The sequence below is a fragment of the Oncorhynchus tshawytscha genome, linkage group LG08 (assembly GCF_018296145.1).
Source record: "Oncorhynchus tshawytscha isolate Ot180627B linkage group LG08, Otsh_v2.0, whole genome shotgun sequence".
NCBI lineage: Eukaryota > Metazoa > Chordata > Actinopteri > Salmoniformes > Salmonidae > Oncorhynchus > Oncorhynchus tshawytscha.
The window spans coordinates 61,975,851-61,998,124 of NC_056436.1; the positions used below are offsets into that span (position 1 = coordinate 61,975,851).

The 22,274-nt window shown below is 43.5% G+C and overlaps 1 protein-coding gene across 2 annotated transcripts; it reads right to left on the reverse strand.

Moving 5' to 3' along the window:
* Positions 1-14,652: 14,652 nt before the first annotated feature.
* Positions 14,653-17,172, reverse strand: LOC112256159 (MID1 interacting protein 1, like). 2 transcript variants are annotated; one of them, XM_024429188.2, is made up of 2 exons: positions 17,015-17,172; positions 14,653-16,012 (listed from the first exon to the last, which is right to left on the reverse strand). In XM_024429188.2, the coding sequence occupies exon 2, from the start codon at positions 15,917-15,919 to the stop codon at positions 15,425-15,427; it is 495 nt and encodes a 164-aa protein (XP_024284956.1). In that variant the 5' UTR covers positions 15,920-16,012; positions 17,015-17,172; the 3' UTR covers positions 14,653-15,424. The 2 variants fall into 2 exon arrangements, with proteins under 2 accessions (XP_024284956.1, XP_024284955.1); XM_024429187.2 differs by lacking the exon at positions 17,015-17,172 and adding an exon at positions 16,150-16,944.
* Between the last annotated feature and the right edge of the window lie 5,102 nt (positions 17,173-22,274).

Sequence of the window (22,274 nt, forward strand, 5' to 3'; positions counted from 1 at the left end):
AGCAACACTTGAGTGGTTTAACGGGAAACATTTAAATGTCTTGGAATGGCCTAGTCAAAGCCCAGACCTGAATCCAATTGAGAATCTGTAGTATGACTTAAAGATTGCTGTACACCAGCGGAACCCATCCAAATTGAAGGAGTTAGAGAAGATTTGCCTTGAAGAATGGGCAAAAATCCCAGTAGCTAGATGTGCCAAGCTTATAGAGACACACCCCAAGAGACTTGCAGCTGTAATTGCTGTATTGTATTGACTTGGGGGGGGTGAATAGTTATGCACACTCAAGTTCAGTTTGCTTGTCTTTTTTCTTGTTTGTTCCACAATAAAAATATTTTGCTAAGTTTATTCATTTTATTCCACCTTTATTTAACTAGGTAGGCTAGTTGAGAACAAGATCTCATTTACAACTGCGACCTTGCCAAGATAAAGCAAAGCAGTTCGACACATACAACAACACAGAGTTACACATGGAACAAACATACAGTCAACAATACAGTAGAAAAAGTCTATATACAGTGTGTGCAAATGAGCTAAGATAAGGGAGGTAAGGCAATAAATAGGCCATGGTGGCAAAGTAATTACAATATACCAATTAAGCACTGGAGTGATAGATGTGCAGAAGATGAATGTGCAAGTAGAGATACTGGGGTGCAAAGGAGCAAGATAAATAAATAAATACGGTATGGGGATGAGGTAGTTGGATGGGCTATTTACAGATGGGCTATGTACCATTGCAGTGATCTATGAGCTGCTCTGACAGCTGGTGCTTAAAGCTAGTGAGGGAGATATGAGTCTCCAGCTTCAGTGATTTTTGCAGTTCGTTCCTGTCATTGACAGTAGAGAACTGGAAGGAAAGGCGGCCAAAGGAGGAATTGGCTTTGGGGGTGACCAGTGAGATATACCTTCTGGAGTGCGTGCTACGGGTGGGTGCTGCTTTGGTGACCAGCGAGCTGAGATAAGGCGGGGCATTACCTAGCAGAGACTTATAGATGACCTGGAGCCAGTGGGTTTGGCGACGAGTATGAAGCGAGGGCCAGCCAACGAGAGTGTACAGGTCGCAGTGGTGGGTAGTATATGGGGCTTTGGTGACAAAACGGGTGGCACTGTGATTGACTGCATCCAGTTTGTTGAGTAGAGTGTTGGAGGCTATTTTGTAGATGACATCGCTGAAGTCGAGGATCGGTAGGATGGTCAGTTTTACGAGGGTATGTTTGGCAGCATGAGTGAAGGATGCTTTGTTGCGAAATAGGAAGCCGGTTCTAGATTTAATTTTGGATTGGAGATGCTTAATGTGAGTCTGGAAGGAGAGTTTACAGTCTAGGTGCGTGCAGCATTCGGTTGAAGAGCATGCATTTAGTTTTACTTGCATTTCAGTGCAGTTTACACTTCCGGCGCCGACAGAGATGGCCGCCTCGCTTCGCGTTCCTAGGAAACTATGCAGTTTTTTGTTTTTTTACGTGTTATTTCTTACACTAGTACCCCAGGTCATCTTAGGTTTCTTTACATACAGCCGAGAAGAACTACTGAATATAAGATCAGCGTCAACTCACCATCAGTACGACCAAGAATATGTTTTTCGCGATGCGGATCCTGTGTTCTGCCTTACAACCAGTGTAACGGAGTGGATCACATGCAGCGACCAAAAAAAAAAACGACTCAGGAAAAGAGGGAAACGAAGCGGTCTTCTGGTCAGACTCCGGAGACGGGCACATCGTGCACCACTCCCTAGCATTCTTCTTGCCAATGTCCAGTCTCTTGACAACAAGGTTGATGAAATCCGAGCAAGGGTAGCATTCCAGAGGGACATCAGAGACTGTAACGTTCTCTGCTTCACGGAAACATGGCTAACTGGAGAGACGCAATCCGAAGCGGTGCAGCCAGCTGGTTTCTCCACGCATCGCGCCGACAGAAACAAACATCTTTCTGGTAAGAAGAGGGGCGGGGGCGTATGCCTTATGGCCAACGTGACATGGTGTGATGAAAGAAACATACAGGAACTCAAATCCTTCTGTTCACCTGATTTAGAATTCCTCACAATCAAATGTAGACCGCATTATCTACCAAGAGAATTCTCTTCGATTATAATCACAGCTGTATATATCCCCCAAGCAGACACATCGATGGCTCTGAACGAACTTTATTTAACTCTCTGCAAACTGGAAACGATTTATCCGGAGGCTGCATTCATTGTAGCTGGGGATTTTAACAAGGCTAATCTGAAAACAAGACTCCCTAAATTTTATCAGCATATCGATTGCGCAACCAGGGGTGGAAAGACCCTGGATCATTGTTACTCTAACTTCCGCGACGCATATAAGGCCCTGCCCCGCCCCCTTTCGGAAAAGCTGACCACGACTCCATTTTGTTGATCCCTGCCTACAGACAGAAACTAAAACAAGAAGCTCCCACGCTGAGGTCTGTCCAACGCTGGTCCGACCAAGCTGACTCCACACTCCAAGACTGCTTCCATCACGTGGACTGGGAGATGTTTCGTATTGCGTCAGACAACAACATTGACGAATACGCTGATACGGTGTGCGAGTTCATTAGAACGTGCGTTGAAGATGTCGTTCCCATAGCAACGATTAAAACATTCCCTAACCAGAAACCGTGGATTGATGGCAGCATTCGTGTGAAACTGAAGGCACGAACCACTGCTTTTAATCAGGGCAAGGTGTCTGGTAACATGACTGAATACAAACAGTGCAGCTATTCCCTCCGCAAGGCTATCAAACAAGCTAAGCGCCAGTACAGAGACAAAGTAGAATCTCAATTCAACGGCTCAGACACAAGAGGTATGTGGCAGGGTCTACAGTCAATCACGGACTACAGGAAGAAACCCAGCCCAGTCACGGACCAGGATGTCTTGCTCCCAGGCAGACTAAATAACTTTTTGCCCGCTTTGAGGACAATACAGTGCCACTGACACGGCCTGCAACGGAAACATGCGGTCTCTCCTTCACTGCAGCCGAAGTGAGTAAGACATTTAAACGTGTTAACCCTCGCAAGGCTGCAGGCCCAGACGGCATCCCCAGCCGCGCCCTCAGAGAATGCGCAGACCAGCTGGCCGGTGTGTTTACGGACATATTCAATCAATCCCTATACCAGTCTGCTGTTCCCACATGCTTCAAGAGGACCACCATTGTTCCTGTTCCCAAGAAAGCTAAGGTAACTGAGCTAAACGACTACCGCCCCGTAGCACTCACATCCGTCATCATGAAGTGCTTTGAGAGACTAGTCAAGGACCATATCACCTCCACCCTACCTGACACCCTTGACCCACTCCAATTTGCTTACCGCCCAAATAGGTCCACAGACGATGCAATCTCAACCACACTGCACACTGCCCTAACCAATCTGGACAAGAGGAATACCTATGTGAGAATGCTGTTCATCGACTACAGCTCGGCATTCAACGCCATAGTACCCGCCAAGCTCGTCATCAAGCTCGAGACCCTGGGTCTCGACCCCGCCCTGTGCAACTGGGTACTGGACTTCCTGACGGGCCGCCCCCAGGTGGTGAGGGTAGGCAACAACATCTCCTCCCCACTGATCCTCAACACTGGGGCCCCACAAGGGTGCGTTCTGAGCCCTCTCCTGTACTCCCTGTTCACCCACGACTGCGTGGCCATGCACGCCTCCAACTCAATCATCAAGTTTGCGGACGACACAACAGTGGTAGGCTTGATTACCAACAACGACGAGACGGCCTACAGGGAGGAGGTGAGGGCCCTCGGAGTGTGGTGTCAGGAAAATAACCTCACACTCAACGTCAACAAAACTAAGGAGATGATTGTGGACTTCAGGAAACAGCAGAGGGAACACCCCCCCATCCACATCGATGGAACAGTAGTGGAGAGGGTAGCAAGTTTTAAGTTCCTCGGCATACACATCACAGACAAACTGAATTGGTCCACTCACACAGACAGCATCGTGAGGAGGGCGCAGCAGCGCCTCTTCAACCTCAGGAGGCTGAAGAAATTCGGCTTGTCACCAAAAGCACTCACAAACTTCTACAGATGCACAATCGAGAGCATCCTGGCGGGCTGTATCACCGCCTGGTATGGCAACTGCACCGCCCTCAACCGTAAGGCTCTCCAGAGGGTAGTGAGGTCTGCACAACGCATCACCGGGGGCAAACTACCTGCCCTCCAGGACACCTACACCACCCGATGTTACAGGAAGGCCATAAAGATCATCAAGGACATCAACCACCCGAGCCACTGCCTGTTCACCCCGCTGTCATCCAGAAGGCGAGGTCAGTACAGGTGCATCAAAGCTGGGACCGAGAGACTGAAAAACAGCTTCTATCTCAAGGCCATCAGACTGTTAAACAGCCACCACTAACATTGAGTGGCTACTGCCAACACACTGTCAATGACACTGACTCTACTCCAGCCACTTTAATCATGGGAATTGATGGGAAATGATGTAAATATATCACTAGCCACTTTAAACAATGCTACCTTATATAATGTTACTTACCCTACATTGTTCATCTCATATGCATACGTTGATACTGTACTCTATATCATCGACTGCATCCTTATGTAATACATGTATCACTAGCCACTTTAACTATGCCACTTGGTTTACATACTTATCTCATATGTATATACTGTACTCGATATCATCTACTGTATCTTGCCTATGCTGCTCTGTACCATCACTCATTCATATATCCTTATGTACATATTTTTTATCCCCTTACACTGTGTATAAGACAGTAGTTTTTTTGGGAATTGTTAGTTAGATTACTTGCTCGTTATTACTGCATTGTCGCAACTAGAAGCACAAGCATTTCGCTACACTCGCATTAACATCTGCTAACCATGTGTATGTGACAAATAAAATTTGATTTGATTTGATTTGAGTTGGAGGCCACGGAAGGAGAGTTGTATGGCATTTAAGCTCATCTGGAGGTTAGTTAACACAGTGTCCAAAGAAGGGTCATATGTATACAGAATGGTGTCGTCTGCGTAGAGGTGGATCAGAGAATCACCAGCAGCAAGAGTGACATCATTGAGGTGGAAAGCATGGCCAGCCGTAGAAAAATACTTATTGAAATGCTCAATTTGCGGACAACAGGCCCTCCGATTTGACACACTGAACTCTGTCTGAGAAGTAGTTGGTGAGGCAGTCATTTGAGAAACCAAGGCTGTTGAGTCTGTGGTGATTGACAGGGTCGATGAATATGGCTGCACAGTGATGGCGGTTATGATATTGTTTAGGACCTTGAGAGTGACTGAGGTGCACCCATGACCAGCTCTGAAACCAGATTTCATAGCGGAGAAGGTACGGTGGGATTCGTAATGGTCGGTAATCTGTTTGTTAACTTGGTTTTCAAAGACCTTAGAAAGGCAGGGTATGATAGATATAGGTCTGTAGCAGTTTGGGTCTAGAGTGTCTCCCCCTTTGAAGAGGGGGGTGATCGTGGCAGCTTTCCAATCTTTGGGAATCTCAAACGATACGAAAGAGAGGTTGAACAGGCTAGTAATAGGGGTTGCAACAATTTCGGCAGATAATTTTAGAAAGTGAGGGTCCAGATTGTCTAGCCCGGCTGATATGTAGGGGTCCAGATTTTGCAGCTCTTTCAGAACATCAGCTATCTGGATTCGGGTGAAGGAGAAATGGTGGAGGCTTGGGCGAGTTGCTGTGGGGGGTGCAGGGCAGTTGACTGGGGTAGGGGTAGCCAGGTGGAAAGCATGGCCAGCCGTAGAAAAATGCTTATTGAAATGCTCAATTACAGTGGATTTAATCGGTGGTGACAATGTTTCCTAACCTCAGTGCAGTGGGCAGCTGGGAGGAGGTGCTCTTATTCTCCATGGACTTTAGTGTCCCAGACCTTTTTTGAGTTTGTGCTACAGGATGTAAGTTTCTGTTTGAAAAAGCTAGCCTTAGCTTTCCTAACGGCCTGTGTATATTGGTTCCTAACTTCCCTGAAAAGTTGCATATCACGGGGGCTATTCGATGCTAATGCAGTACGCCACAGGATGTTTTTGTGCTGGTCAAGGGCAGTCAGGTCTGGAGTGAACCAAGGGCAATATCTGTTCCTGGTTCAATTTTTTTTGAATGGGGCATCCATATTTAAGATGGTGAGGAAGGCACTTTTAAAGAATAACCAGACATCCTCTACTGACGGGATGAGGTCAATGTCCTTCCAGGATACCCGGGCCAGGTTGATTAGAAAGGCCTGCTCGCTGAAGTGTTTTAGGGAGCATTTGACCATGCCCCAGGACTACCTGACATGATGACTCCTTGCTGTCCCCAGTCCACCTGGCCATGCTGCTGCTCCAGTTTCAACTTCCACCTGACTGTGCTGCTGCTCCAGTTTCAACTGTTCTGCCTTATTATTATTCAACCATGCTGGTCATTATGAACATTTGAACATCTTGGCCATGTTCTGTTATAATCTCCACCCGGCACAGCCAGAAGAGGACTGGCCACCCCACATAGCCTGGTTCCTCTCTAGGTTTCTTCCTAGGTTTTGGCCTTTCTAGGGAGTTTTTCCTAGCCACCGTGCTTCTACACCTGCATTGCTTGCTGTTTGGGGTTTTAGGCTGGGTTTCTGTACAGCACTTTGAGATATCAGCTGATGTACGAAGGGCTATATAAATAAATTTGATTTGATTTGACAGTGATGAGGGGTGGTTGTTTGACTGCAGACCCATTACGGATGCAGGCAATGAGGCAGTGATCGCTGAGATATTGGTTGAAAACAGCAGAGGTGTATTTGGAGGGCAAGTTGGTTAGGATGATATCTATGAGGGTGCCCGAGTTTAGGGATTTGGGGTTGTACCTGGTAGGTTCATTGATAATTTGTGTGAGATTGAGGGCATCAGGCTTAGATTGTAGGATGGCTGGGGTGTTAACCATGTCCCAGTTTAAGGTCACCTAGCAGCATGAGCTCTGAAGATAGATGGGGGGCAATCAATTAAAATATGGTGTCCAGGGCACAGCTGGGGGCTGAGGTGGTCTATAGCAAGCGACAACGGTGAGAGACTTGTACCTGGAAAGGTGGATTTTTAAAAGTAGAAGCTCAAATTGTTTGGGTACAGACCTGGATAGTAAAACAAAACTCTGCAGGCTATCTCTGCCGTAGATTGCAACTCCACCCCCTTTGGCAGTTCTATCTTGTCGGGAATGTTTTATAGTTAGGGATGGTAGGCATGTTGTGTAAATCAAATCATAAATGTCCTTGAGATGGAAGCTATGTTTCAGTCTCTCGGTCCCAGCTTTGATGCACCTGTACTGACCTCGATTTCTGGATGGTAGCGGGGTGAACAGGCAGTGGCTCGGGTGGTCGTTGTCCTTGATGATCTTTTTGGCCGTCCTGTGACATCGGGTGCTGTAGGTGTCGTGGAGGGCAGGTAGTTTGCCCCCGGTGATGCGTTGTGCAGACCGCAGCACCCTCTGGAGAGCCCTGCGGTTATGGGCGGGGCAGTTGCCGTACCTGGTGGTGATGCAGCCGGACAGGATGCTCTCAATTGTGCATATGTAAAAGTTTGTGAGGGTTTTATGTGGCAAGCCAAATTTCTTCAGCATCCTGAGGTTGAAGAGGCGCTCTTGCCCTTTCTTCACCACACTGTCTGTGTGGGTGGACCATTTCAGTCTGTCAGTGATGTGTACGCAGAGGAACTTAAAACTTTCCACCTTCTCCACTGCTGTCCCGCCGATGTGAACAGGGGGTGATCCCTCTGCTGTTTCCTGAAGTCCAGGATCATCTCCTTTGTTTTGTTGACGTTGAGTGAGAGGTTGTTTTCCTGACACCACACTCCGAGTGCTCTCACCTCCTCCCTATTGGCTGTCTTGTCATTGTTGGTAATCAAGCCTACTACTGTTGTGTCGTCTGCAAACTTGCTGATTGAGTTGGAAGTGTACATGGCCACGCAGTCATGGGTGAAAAGGGAGCACAGGAGGCGGTTGAGCACGCACCCTTGTGGGGACCCAGTGTTGAGGATCAGCGAAGTGGAGATGTTGTTTCCTACCTTCACCACCTGGGGGCAGCCAATCAGGAAGTCCAGGACCCAATTGCACAGGACGGGGTTGAGACCCAGGCCCTCAAGCTTAATGATGAGCTTGGAGGGTACTATGGTGTTGAATGCTGAGCTGTAGTCAGCATTCTTACATAGGTATTACTCTTGTCCAAGTGCGATAGGGCAGTGTGCAGTGTGATGGTGATTGCATCGTCTGTGGACCTATTGGGGTGGTACAAGATGACGCCGAAGTAGAAGTCCGCCCCCTCCGTTCGACAAATCTGACCACGACTCCATTTTGCACCTCCCTTCCTATAGGCAGAAACTCAAACAGGATGTTCCCGTTACAAGGACTATTCAATGCTGGTCTGACCAATCAGAATCCACTCTTCAAGATTGTTTTGGTCACGCGGACTGGGACATGTTCCGGGTAGCCTTAGAGAATAATATTGATTTATACGCTGGTTCAGTGAGTGAATTTATAAGGAAGTGCATAGGAGATGTTGTACCCACCGTGACTATTAAAACTTAACCTAACCAGAAACCATGTATAGATGGCGGCATTCGCGCAAAACTGAAAGCGCGACCCACCGCATTTAAACATGGAAAGTTGACTGGGAATATGGCCGAATACAAACAGTGTTGTTATTCCCTCCACAAGGCAATCAAACAAGCAAAATGTTAGTATAGAGACAAAGTGGAGTCACAATTCAACGGCTCAGACACAACACATATGTGGCAGAGTCTAAAGAAAATCTGCCACGTCAGGGACACCGACGTCTTGCTTCCAGACAAACTAAAGACCAAGCGTCACATCTGGAGGAAACCTGGCACCATTCCTACAGTGAAGCATGGTGGTAGCAGAATCATGCTGTGGGGATGTTTGTCAGTGGTAGGAAATGGGAGACTAGTCAGGATCGAGGAAAATATGTACGGAGCAAAGTACAGAGAGATCCTTGATGAAAACTTGATCCAGAGCTCTCGGGACTGTCACACCCTGACCATAGTTTGCTTTGTATGTTTCCATGTTTTGGTTGGTCAGGGTGTGATCTGAGTGGGCATTCTATGTTGGATGTCTTGTTTGTCTATTTCTATGTCTTGGCTGATATGGTTCTCAATCAGAGGCAGGTGTTAGTCATTGTCTCTGATTGGGAACCATATTTAGGTAGCCTGGGTTTCACTGTGGGTTTGTGGGTGATTGTTCCTGTCTCTGTGTTTGCACCAGATAGGGCTGTTTTGAGTTTTCACATTTCTTGTTTTTGTTAGTTATTTCATGTATAGTTGTCTTTATTAAAAACATGAATAACCACCACGCTGCATTTTGGTCCGCCTCTCCTTCAGATGAAGAAAACCGTTACAGGGACCTCAGACTGTGGCGATGGTTCACCTCCAACAGGACAACGACCCTAAGGACACAGCCAAGACAACGCAGGTGTGGCTTCGGGACAAGGCTCTGAATGTCCTTGAGTGGCCCAGCCAGAGCCCGGACTTAAACCTGATTGAACATCTCTGGAGAGACCTGAAAATAGCTGTGCAGCAACGCTCCCCATCCAACCTGACAGAGCTTGAGAGGATCTGCAGAAAATAATGGGAGAAACTCCCCAAATACAGGTGTACAAAGCTTGTAGCGTCATACCCAAGTAGACTCGAGGATGTAGTCTCTGCCAAAGGTGCTTCAACAAAGTACTGAGTAAAGGGTCTGAATACTTATGTAAATATAATATTTCATTTATTTTTTATATTTTTTATAAATGATCAAACATTTCTAAAAACCTGTTCTTGCTTTGTCATTATGGGGTATTGTGTGTAGATTGATGAGGGGAAAAACGATTTAATACATTTTTGGAAAAAAGCTGTAACATAACAAAATGTGGAAAAAGTCAAGGGGTCTGAACACTTTCCAAAGGCACTGTATATGCATTTCTGGCATTAAGAAATAAGTGCTACCTTGCTTTTAAATGTCTAGCCCGTGCCAGCTGAAACAGTTGAGCAACCGTCGTCAGCGACTGCCAGAAGGGCAAAGGAGGCACGGCCGGGGAAGCTGGCTGAGATGGGCCAGTCAACTGAACCGCTCCCTGCCAAGTCTCGTCTCAGTGATCACGCTGTCGCACGCTGGCCCACGGCATGGGCAGCAGATTCACCAGTCATAGAGATTCAGGGGGTCTTGCAACACAGACACTCTGACACTATCACGTGTCCGCCGAAGTCGCACCCCCATCCAATTCCCCCTTGGTCATATTGCACTGTGTCCATTCCCCTTTACAGAGAGAGAAAGAGTTTGAGAATCACTCATCTCCATAACCTCGACACCAGTATCAAGGGTAGAGTATCAAGGACATATAGCCAATTTTCTTGGGGTTACTTATAGATAGATGGCTTTGTTACTAAAAATACCTAACTCGTAGCTGACACTATCATGATGAATCTCCTGATTGGATTTGGACAGTCACTGGATTCAACAGTCACTGCATTTATTGGACACTCACTGGCCAAATATAGAAATATTGCAGATTTTTTTAACTCGACTCTCGGGTTCATAATCGTTTACCGCAAATTGCTGACAGACCATGGTGAAATGTATCATAACCAGTCCATGGGAAGCCTACACAAATCTCAGAGGTAATGAGTGTGATTGCACCCCTTCACTGTATAGTTTCTGAAGACATTTACAGTGTCTTGCAAAAGAATTCACCCCCTTTGGCATTTTTCCTATTTTGTTGCATTACAACCTGTAATTTAAACAGATTTTTATTTGGATTTCATGTAATGGACATACACAAAATAGTCCAAATTGGTGAAGTGAAATGAAAAAAAAAAAAAGTGGTGCGTGCATATATATTCACCCCCTTTGCTATGAAGCCCCGAAATACGATCTGGTGCAACCAACTACCTTCAAAAGTCACATAATTTGTTAAATAAAAGTCCACCTGTGTGCAATCTAAGTGTCACATGATCTCAGTATATATACACCTGTTCTGAAAGGCCACAGAGTCTGCAACACCGCTAAGCAAGCGGCACCATGAAGACCAAGGAGCTCTCCAAACAGGTCAGGGACAAAGTTGTGGAGAAGTACAGATCAGGGTTGGGTTATAAAAAAATATCCGAAACTTTGAACATGCCACTGAGCGCCATTAAATCCCTTATTAGAGAATGGAAAGAATATGGCACCACAACAAACCTGCCAAGAAAGGGCCTCCCACCAAAACTCACAGACCAGGCAAGGAGGGCATTAATCAGAGAGGCAAAAAGAGACCAAAGATAACCCTGAAGGAGCTGCGTAGCTCCACAGCGGAGATTGGAGTATCTGTCCATAGGACCACTCCACAGAGCTGGGCTTTACGGAAGAGTGGCCAGAAAAAAGCCACTGCTTTAAGAACAAAATAAGCAAACACATTTGGTGTTCATCAAAAGGCATGTGGGAGAATCCCCAAACATATGGAAGAAGTTACTCTGGTCAGACGAGACTAAAATGTAGCTTTTTGGCCATCAAGGAAAACGCTATGTCTGGGCAAACTCGAGAATACCATCAGCAGGGACTGGGAAACGGGTCATAATTGAAGGAATGATGGATGGTGTTAAATACAGGGAAATTCTTGAGGGAAACCTCTTCCAGTCTTCCAGAGATTTAAGACTGGTGCGGAGGTTCACCTTCCAGCAGGACAATGACACTAAGCATACTGCAAAAGCAACCCTTGAGTGGTTTAAGAGGAAACATTTAAATGTCTTGGAACGGCCTAGTCAAAGCCCAGACCTCAATCCAATTGAGAATCTGTGGTATGACTTAAAGATTGCTGTACACCAGCGGATCCCATCCAACTTGAAGGAGCTGGAGCAGTTTTCTCTGGAAGAATGGGCAAAAATCCCAGTGGCTAGATGTGCCAAGCTTATAGAGACATACCACAAGATACTAAAAGGTGCCTCTACAAAGTATTGACTTTGGGGGGGTGAATAGTTCTGCACGCTCAAGTTTTCAGTTTTGTTTCTTGTCTGTTTCACAATGAAGAATATTTTGCATGTTCAAAGTGCTAAGAATGTTGTGTAAATCAAATGATACAAACCCCCCCAAAAATCCTATCTAATTCCAGGTTTGAAGGCAACTAAATAGGGAAAATGCCAAGGGGGTGAATACTTTCGCAAGCCATTGTAGGTGGTCCAAACGATCAGTGCGTAACAACGTGACTATCATTCCATTTAGGAAAATGTATTCACATATTTATGCTATTAAAAATCATTTTCAATTCATTCATTGAATTTCAGTTCTCTTCCTGAATTGACTGAATAAGAAACTAACCCCATTTTGATTAATCCAGTCACGCGCCACAGATAAAGGTCAATGGATTAATCCAGTCAAGCTCCACAGATAAAGGTCAATGGATTAATCCAGTCACGCTCCACAGATAAAGGTCAATGGATTAATCCAGTCACGCTCCACAGATAAAGGTCAAAATAATCTCTACATGAGTGATCAGTCCATTGATTATATAAATAAATGGTGCTTAACTTTGTCTCCCGCCCACAGACAACGTATCCTCTCTGATAGCCAACAGTTGTGGGGCGTAATGTGTAGAAATCCAATTTCCATTCATATCAAGAGTCTGACCAGCTGTCCCACAATTAGTGGTTAACCCAGTTTACTTGAGTGGGCTGAAAGATTGACCAATTTTGCTACAGCGATTTTGTTGTTTGGATATTTATCGGTTTACATTGAGAGCATCTACAAAGACGACTCAGGGACCCAGCCTTATACAACTGTGCTCTCGTAGGCATCCCCAAGTGCTTGGTGTTGGGTCAGAGCTGCCCTTGGAGCAGTGCTCTTTCACCCCTCCTGTCCCTCTCAGTCCTCCACTCTGCCATGTTTTAATCCCTGCTGTGCCTTTGAAAGAGAGAAAAAAAGCTTTGTTAGCCTATTGGCTGCTGTTGGTGGAGCTGTTGCTAAGGGGAGGGGTTGAGAGAGTGATGACTGGTGGGAATGGGAGATGGCCATTTGAGGACGCTATAATTTGTGTTTGATATGCATGTCATGCATAGATTCAGATCTTATCTGTTGATTTTATAAATAATTGCAATTAATGGCTTAGTGTTAATTACTTTACTGACCCATATTTTCTTAAGAAAATTCTGAAAGTAATTGCTATTGATTTAGAGCTTGGAGAATGGTGTCCTGAATGTTAAAACAGAGTCAAAAAGGTTATCGTGGATTTATGGTCAATTCCATGCTAATTTATTTCTTTATAGCTGCAAGCTACTTATTATTCAGATCTCTCTGCTCAAACAACCTAGATGCCCACAATGTGATGTGCAGGTTGAACAATTGCTGAATAGTGGCTTCTGAGGTAGCCTACTTGTTAAACATTCAGCTATTTAACTGTGGAACAAGAAAAACATACACTATATATTTTTAAAAAGTGTGTGAACACCCTGTCAAATGAGTGGATTCTGCTTTTTCAGCCACACCTGTTGCTGATAGGTGTATAAAATCGAGCACACAGCCATCCAATCTCCATAGACAAACATTGGCAGTAGACTGGCCTTACTGAAGAGGTCAGTTATCTTCAACGTGGCACCGTCCAATTTCTTACCTAGTCAACTGTAAGTGCTGTTACTAAGAAGTGGAAACATCTAGGAGCAACGGTTTGGTGGAGGATTAATGGTTCGGGCTAGGCCCTTTAGTTCCAGTGAAGGAAAATCTTAACACTACAATGACATTCTAGACAATGTGCTTCCAACTTTGCGGCAACAGTTTGGGGAAGGTCCTTCTGTTTCAGCATGACACAGCCCTGTGCACAAAGCGAGGGCCATACAGAAAAGGTTTGAGATCGGTGTGGAAGAACTTGACTGGCATGCAGAGCCCTGACCTCAACCCCATCAAACACATTTGGAACGCTGATTTCAAGCTAGGTCTAATCGCCCAACATCAGTGCCGACCTCACTACTGCGCTTGTGGCTAAATGGAAGCAACTCCCTGCAGAAATGTTCCTACATCTAGTGGAAAGCCTTCCCAGAAGTAGCAGCTGTTATAGCAAAACTCTATATTAATGCCCATGATTTTGGAATGATGTTCAACAAGCAGGTGTCCACATACTGTCGGTCTTTTAGTGTATACCAAAGTTAATGAACTCATTAAAGCGGTCGTACCTTTGACTCAATGGCATACAAAAGCACTAAATCCATTATAAAGCTCAATGTCCTTAAATTTGTCCACTTCAGCAGAAATGTTGCACCAGAAATCACTAAGGGATTAAACTACAAACGCAAAGCAAGAAATTATAAAGTTTCCCCAGCTAAATATTACTAGAAGATTGACACTTTATGCCGACTCTGTAAAGTTGTATTTTTTTACCCAAGCTATTTTCTAGGGCAAGTGCCAGGGCTCTTACCACTTTCATGCTGTTAAGTCAAATCCAATAGTTGCACAATCCTACTTTACACGCACAAGGAGCCTGTAGTGGATTTAAAGTGCATCATGCAATTGTACTGCGCTGACAAATCAGTGCTCATGTTATGTTGGAGCATGTCACCCTCACATTCCTACCAGGAATATGCAACAGGAAGTTCAAGTCAGATCACGCATTAAAACCTATATAGATAATATAAACCTTGGCTGATATGAAAATGGTATACACAGACCCTTGGCAATTAATCAAGACACCGAGGTTTAAAGCCATTGCGACACAAATTTGAACAGGTGAAGTTTATTTATTTTTAGTTGTACTGCATTTCTGCCCAATATAAAAATTGAAATATCCAAGGACAATACATAACAATTAAGTGGTGTTACAGAAGTTTGACAAAGAAAAGTAGGTTGCCATTCAAACAATGTGTACCAAACAGTAGGGGGCATCTGAGCAGGACTTTGAGTTAAAAAATTCAAGGCACGCCACGTTTCATCATGAGCAATACGATGAATAAACGTTTTCATATTTTAAATAAAGGCGCTAAAACAAGCACAGACAAGTGTCCTTTAAATTTTAAGGAGGGCCAGAACAACCAGCATTCCAAATACTCCTAGTCAAACCTTGCGAGACAGTTAAAGACACACATGAGAGTCCAAATTAATGTTTGGATTTGAAATGAAGACTATGGGAAGTTTGTACATCTACCAGAGCCATGTGTCAACTAGACTCCAAATACAATATCAGAAAACTTTAACAACCAATAATCGTAAAATGTCAACCTGATGAACTTACAGTCAACTGTATACAGAATCAAATATGACCTTACACAGTCAGGAAGATATGCAAGTGTCAGATTGGTATACATTTATGATTAGTGGAGGTTTGGGAAGCAAGTGACAGAGTGGGGGTGGATTGTTACTACTCAAGACAGGCGTCAAAGAAATCATAAGGTAGTTGCTCTGGTCAGTCCACCACCCTGTTGCACTAGGGGCAAGAGGTCTTCCATGACACCACGGTTTGAGTCACGCAGACCAGGTTCAGGCAGATGTGACCCTATCTCATGAAGTTAGCACCTCCAATTTCCCTCTTGTAGCGGTTGGTGAGGTGGTCTGCTTGCACTGTGAGTTTTGACAGGACGCCAAACAGTCCCCTGAGGTGGTAGTGGAACTGGCCCTCCAGATCTGAGCTCTCGTCAACAGGGAGCCCCCTGGTTATCGACTGCTGCTCCTCTTGCTTGACTGCCATTTCCAGGAAGCTGGCCCCGCCGCTCATCTCCCTCTTCAGCAGGCCCCACTCCATGTCATTCTTTATGGACTTGAGGAGGAGGTAGTGCTCATACATGTCCCTCTGCTTGTTAGGGTAGGATGGCTCATTGTTGTTCTCCACCACCTCAACCTGCTGGCTCTCCTGTTCCTCCAGGGGCACATCCCTCAACAGGCTGGGCACCATGATAGTTTGATCCATGTTGTTGGTTGCGGCAATGAAGCGGTGCATCACATTGATGAGGGAGTTCTTGTTGCTGGCTGGGTCACTGCTAATTTGCATCATTGCAGAGGTTTAGGGTAGACTTGGGTTTGCAGTTAACAGGTGGAGTAAGGCAGTGTTTCTTGATGTTAAGGCCGACTGAGGAGCCAAATGCCACTATGGGAATAGAAACCATGAGAAAAAGGTAGAAAGAAAGTTGCATCCTAGCATGAAAACCTGACGTTAAATTGCAGAAATGAGTTTTTGATCAGTAAAGTTTACTCACGAAGGCCAAATAAATATTTTTACTTTACCGGTTGTCCGTGTGGTCGGTCCTTTTGAAGGGTAGGAATGTGACGATGGCCACAAGAAAGTAGAATTACGTCGACTTCTCAAAGCACCATTAAGCGTAGTGCGTACAGATTTGTCACCTGAAGAATACGCACAAGATGGAATATATGCACGAGAAGAATGCATACTTGCAGAGCGTGTGCTACAGTACTGCACAGGCTTTAGGTGATAAGTCTGAACGCACTACCAGCGCTTTGTAAAGTTGATGTAGCCCAATTTTACTTTCCTGTGGATACAGTCTCACATTACTCCATGCAAAAGGACCAACCGGTAAAGAGTTATTACATTTTATTCGACATTCTGGCTCTTAGAGTTTCCGAGAGGATTTTCCAAACACATTTGCGGCATTAATCCAGATGTATCGGTGTCTTGTCAAATTGCGTCCTAGAGCTAAAACAAAAAGGCCTTTGGGCAGAAAACAGACGATTAAAACAGGCAGGCATCCGCCTACCGAGAACGCACTTAAATGCACGGCGCAGGGTAATTTCAGCTGGTCGAACAGGAGATAACTAGACGACATGGGCTAACGGCGGAATGAACAGAATGAAGAGACACTTCATAAATAGCTTTAATCTTACTACCGCATCCCAGAGTAGGCTATGGCGTAGGCTGCTAAAGATACAGAACATAATGTCTGCACTAGATACATATTTAGATATGGCTCTGGTCAGCACTAAAACGAAGCAAGGCGGCCTACGCTATCGAAAGCACTTTGTTCCTGCAATGTAACTAACCAGCAAAGCATCATATAGCACTTCCTGTAAACGCTTGTCTAGCATCCATTTTGCAAAATGAAACAAACAGTCTGTCTAAAACCAAAATACGGACCTGAGCAAATGTTTTCTTGATGGTGCGTTGGAAATTGACAATTCCAGTACTTGCTCAGGCTCCACCAGCCTGGAAGAAAGGTATAAACTTCCTCGGTTGTAGCGCTGACAGACTAGGGCCTTTATAGTGTGGGGCGCCGGCTAGAAAAAAACCCGATATTTTCCCCTTCACATCAATGGTGCAATAGGATAGTATTGAGGAAATGGGGCGTTAACTTTAGGTGATTGGCTGTGAAAAAAACCAATCATGTTTGCAACTAACCTAACGTGAGCATGTTTGCAACTAACCTAACGTAGCAGGCGTAAAGTAAACTGCAACTGTCGTCAGCAACAGACGCCCAGTAATGTTGTTACCATAGACATCCTACCTTGGGATTACTTTATCTAAGGATCAACAGGAAAGATGCTCTTTAAATTTTATACCTATTATTGAAAAAAACGAAAAGAAGTTGAACCATTGGTTGCAGAGGGATTTATCCTTGAAAGGTCGCGTATTGCTTTCTAAAGCTGAAGGCATCTCCAGACTTACTTATGCAGCCCAGTCCCTATATCTTAACAACAAAATAGGTAAAGTGGTTGACCAGGTGCTTTTCAACTTCATCTGGAAAAATCGTACACATTATATTAGGAAATCTGTCGTTATGAACTCATATGAATATGGTGGACTCTATTTAAAAAACTTTTTTTTTTTGATTTTCCTACTTTGAATAATACTTTTAAGATAAATTGGGCTAAACATTTTTTTAAAGAATCCTACTTCAATTTGGAATTTCATCCCTCCTTATATCTTCTCCCGTTTTGGTGGCCTCAATTTTATGTTACTTTGTAAGTATAACATTGATAAGATTCCTGCAAAATTATCTGCTCTTCATAGACTAGTATACTTAGCGTGGTCGTTAATATATAAACATAACTTTCCCCCGCGTAGGTATTTCATTTGGAACAATAAGGACATTTGATATAGAAACAAGTCTTTATTTTTTAAGAACTGGTCAACCTTTTACTGCAGAAGGATTGTTACTCAATTATGAGGAATTTTTATCTTTACAATATCCCTGTCACACCTAGAGAGTTCGCCATAGTCTGATGCTATTCCATCTGGAACTGTCATGTTATTTAGAGGTGTAGCCAGACCTCACCTTCTTGACCTACCCTCACTTAATCCAGTTGACTCTCCAATAGGGAAACTGTGTTTCTCCTTGCTCCCTCAGAACAACAGGTCTATATGTGCTTTATTTCAAAGGGATATTGTATCCATTCCTTAAGTCACAAATTACTGGAATACATTGGTCACTAATATCTGTTGGAAAAAAGTCTGGTTATTACCACACAAATACTTGCTTGTTAAGAAGGTCAAAGAGGTCTCTTTCAAAATGATCCATAAGTATTACCCTGTGAATCATTACCTGAAGAAACTTTAAAAATACATTAACTTTGGTTGTACTTTTTGTGTTGAGCATCCATAAACAGTTTCACATTTATTTTGGCATTGTCTACATGTAAAATAATTATGGAGAGATATTCACAGTTTTATAATTGTTAATATTCTTGATGACTTTTGTTTTTTATTGGTCGAATGTGCTGCTCGGTTTCCTTAACCATAATAAAGATAAAGAAAAACAATTTTACCTTATAAATCTAACTATGCTAATGGCAAAATTTCATATTCATAAATGTAAATTGACTAATAAAAAACCACGCTTCTGTGTTTTCGATAAGGAATTCGAGCAGTACATTAAGACCATTATACATTCTTCTAATAAGAAAGCTGTTAAAACAATCAATATGTGTGCATCTTTTAAGGTCTTTGTATAATCTGTCATTTGTTGTACCCCCTAGCATATGTTATCATTGTCTGTTTGTATACTTCTTACGTATACTGATTTTTCTCCAATAATAAAAAATATATATACAATTTTAAAAAGTTAAAAATACCAGACATCCTATACAAATATGTTAGATCCATTGTTTTTTCAATTAATTCTTATTATTTTTTTCTATAAAATTATTATAGGGGATATGGCATGAACACTTAACGTTTTGAAATGGGGTCAAAATGGCAGCCACATTGGTCAGGGAGGAATCCAAACCAGTCTAATTGGAATGAATGGCAGTAGAGGCATAATCCTGATTTTACTTATGCAAGAAAATAGAAGGCATGTATATCAGAAATTGTATAATACAGTGGTCACCAACCTTTTGAGTCAAGATCACATTCTGAGTCAAAATGCAAGACTAAATCTACCGCTCAGATTTTTTTTAAATGACTCAGAACATTTTGAAATGATATTTAGTAGTTATATGATCACACTGTAATATATAATTTGTTGTATTACTTGTGAGGCACAGCTAAGTGAGCATAATCATTTGCTTCTTTTCTTTTTACAGGCCTGCATCTGATGGACAGTCTGAGGGGAGGGAGCAGTGGTGAGCCTGCCTCTCACCCGCCTCAGTGTCCATCCATCCTCCTTCCCTGCGCTAAAAAAAGGGGACACAGTCTTCCAATTGCCTGCCTCTCACCCGCCTCAGTGTCCCTCCATCCTCCTTCCCTGCGCTAAAAAAAGGGGACACAGTCTTCCAATTGATGGCGAAACTCAAGTTGCACTGCATTATTTCTGTTTCATGCACCAATTCATGATGTTACTCCTATGACCAGAGAAAGTGAAATATTCCTTGAAATTAAAAAAGACAAGTCACTAATACTTTGCTATACTCATTCATTGCAGCTTGCGTTTATTTATTATTTATTTTTGTTTCACCTTGATTTTACCAGGTAGGCCAGTTGAGAACAAGTTCTCATTTACAACTGCGACCTGGCCAAGATTAAGCAAAGCAGTGCGACAAAAACAACAACACAGGCAATAAATAGGCCATAGAGGCAAAATAATTACAATTTAACATTAATACTGGAGTGATAGATATGTGCAGAAGATGATGTGCAATTAGAGATACTGGGGTGCAAAAGATCGAGAGGGTAAGTAATAATATGGGGATGAGGTAGTTCGATGTGCTATTTGCAGATTGACTGTGTACATTGTTTGGTAAGCAGCTGATGCTTAAAGTTAGAGAGGGAGATATAAGACTCCAGCTTCAGAGATTTTTGCAATTCATTCCAGTCATTGGCAGCAGAGAACTGGAAGGAAAGGTGGCCAGAGGAAGTGTTGGCTTTGGGGATGACCAGTGCAATATACCTGCTGGAGCGCATGCTACGGGTGGGTGTTGCTATGGTGACCAGTGAGCTGAGATAAGGCAGGGCTTTACCTAGCAAAGACTTATAGATGACCTGGAGCCAGTGGGTTTGGCGACGGATATGTAGTGAGGGCCCACCAACGAGAGCATACAGGTCACATTGGTGGGTAGTATATGGGGCTTTGGTGACAAAACGGATGGCACTGTGATAGACTACATCCAGTTTGCGGAGTAGAGTGTTGGGGGCTATTTTGTCAATTACATCGCCAAAGTCGAGGATAGGATAATCAGTTTTACGAGGGTATGTTTGGCAGCATGAGTGAAGGAGGCTTTGTTGCAAAATAGGAAGCCGATTCTAGATTTAATTTTGGATTGGAGATGCTTAATGTGAGTCTGGAAGGAGAGTTTACAGTCTAACCAGACACCTAGGTATTTGTAGTTGTCCACATATTCTAGGTCAGAACCGTCCAGAGTAGTGATGCTAGTCTGGCAGGCAGGTGCGGGCAGCAATCGGTTGAAGAGCATGCACTTAGTTCTACTAGCATTTAATTAAAAGCAGTTGTAGGCCACGGAAGGAGTGTTGTATGGCGTTGAAGCTCGTTTGGAGGTTTCTTAGCACAGTGTCCAAAGAAGGGCCAGATGTATACAGAATGGTGTTGTCTGCGTAGAGGTGGATCAGAGAATCACCAGCTGTAACGATCGTCTGTGGTGGAAGAAAGTGAGGACTAAAGCGCAGCGTGGTAAGTTTTCATATTTTTAGTAAAATAACTGAACACTGGACAAAACAATAAACGACAAACGAACAGTCCCGTAAGGTGAATGGAAAAAACACTAAACAGGAAATAATCACCCACAAAACACAGGTGGGAAAAGGCTACTTAAGTATGATTTTCAATCAGAGACAATGAACGACACCTGCCTCTGATTGAGAACCATACTAGGCCAAACACAAAACCACAACATAGAAAAAAGAACATAGACTACCCATCCCAACTCACAAAGACATAACAAAGGAACTAAGGTCAGAACGTGACACCAGCAGCAAGAGTGACATTGATATATACAGTGCTGGTTGTAGCGTGTGGAAGTAGGGAGAACTCACATTTTATGGCTTAAAAAGGTGTTGAACAAAGTGTTTACAGTGCTGAATAACAACTTAAACATGAACTTACACATAAAACAGCAGCTCTTTGCTGTATCCGTGGAGTCTTCCTCGTCATGGTTTTAAAAGTTTTGAAATCTCACAGTATCAACTTTGCTGTGCGTTCAAGGTAGGCCTATAGGTGCAATTGATTTGTTCTCTGGGCCTGCTGGGTAGGTGGAGTTATTCCTTCAGACACATGAAATGGTTAAAAATGGGAACACTTTGTCTTTCCGACACTAGGGCTGCACCTACCACCAACAGCGTGAAATTAATTTAAAAAAATAGGAACGCAAGGCTTTATCGTTGTTTTTTACAGAAATGTTTGGTGATCGACTAGGAATGCCTTGGAGATTAGAGGTCGACCGAATATGAATTTTCAACGCCGATACCGATTATTGGAGGACCAAAAAACCTTGATACCGATTAATCGGCCAATTTTTAAAATGTATTTGTAATAATGACAATTACAACAATACTGAATGAACACTTATTTTAACTTAATATAATACATCAATAAAATCAATTTAGCCTCATAAATAATGAAACATGTTCAATTTGGTTTAAATAATGCAAAAACAAAGTGTTGGAGAAGAAAGTAAAAGTGCAATATGTGCCATGTAATAAAGCTGACATTTAAGTTCCTTGCTCAGAACATGAGAACATATGAAAGCTGGTGGTTCCTTTAACATGAGTCTTCAAAATTCCCAGGTAAGAAGTTTTAGGTTATAGTTATTATAGGAATTACAGGACTATTTCTCTCTATACCATTTGTATTTCATATACCTTTGACAATTGGATGTTCTTATAGGCACTTTAGTATTGCCAGTGTAACAGTATAGCTTCTGTCCCTCTCCTCGCTCCTACCTGGGCTCGAATCAGGAACACATCGAAAACAGTCACCCTCGAAGCAGCGTTTGAACAACTACTC

Bases quoted from the DNA above. Each gene is read 5' to 3' on its own strand.
- LOC112256159 (XM_024429188.2), bottom strand. From the start codon at position 15,919: ATGATGCAAATTAGCAGTGACCCAGCCAGCAACAAGAACTCCCTCATC.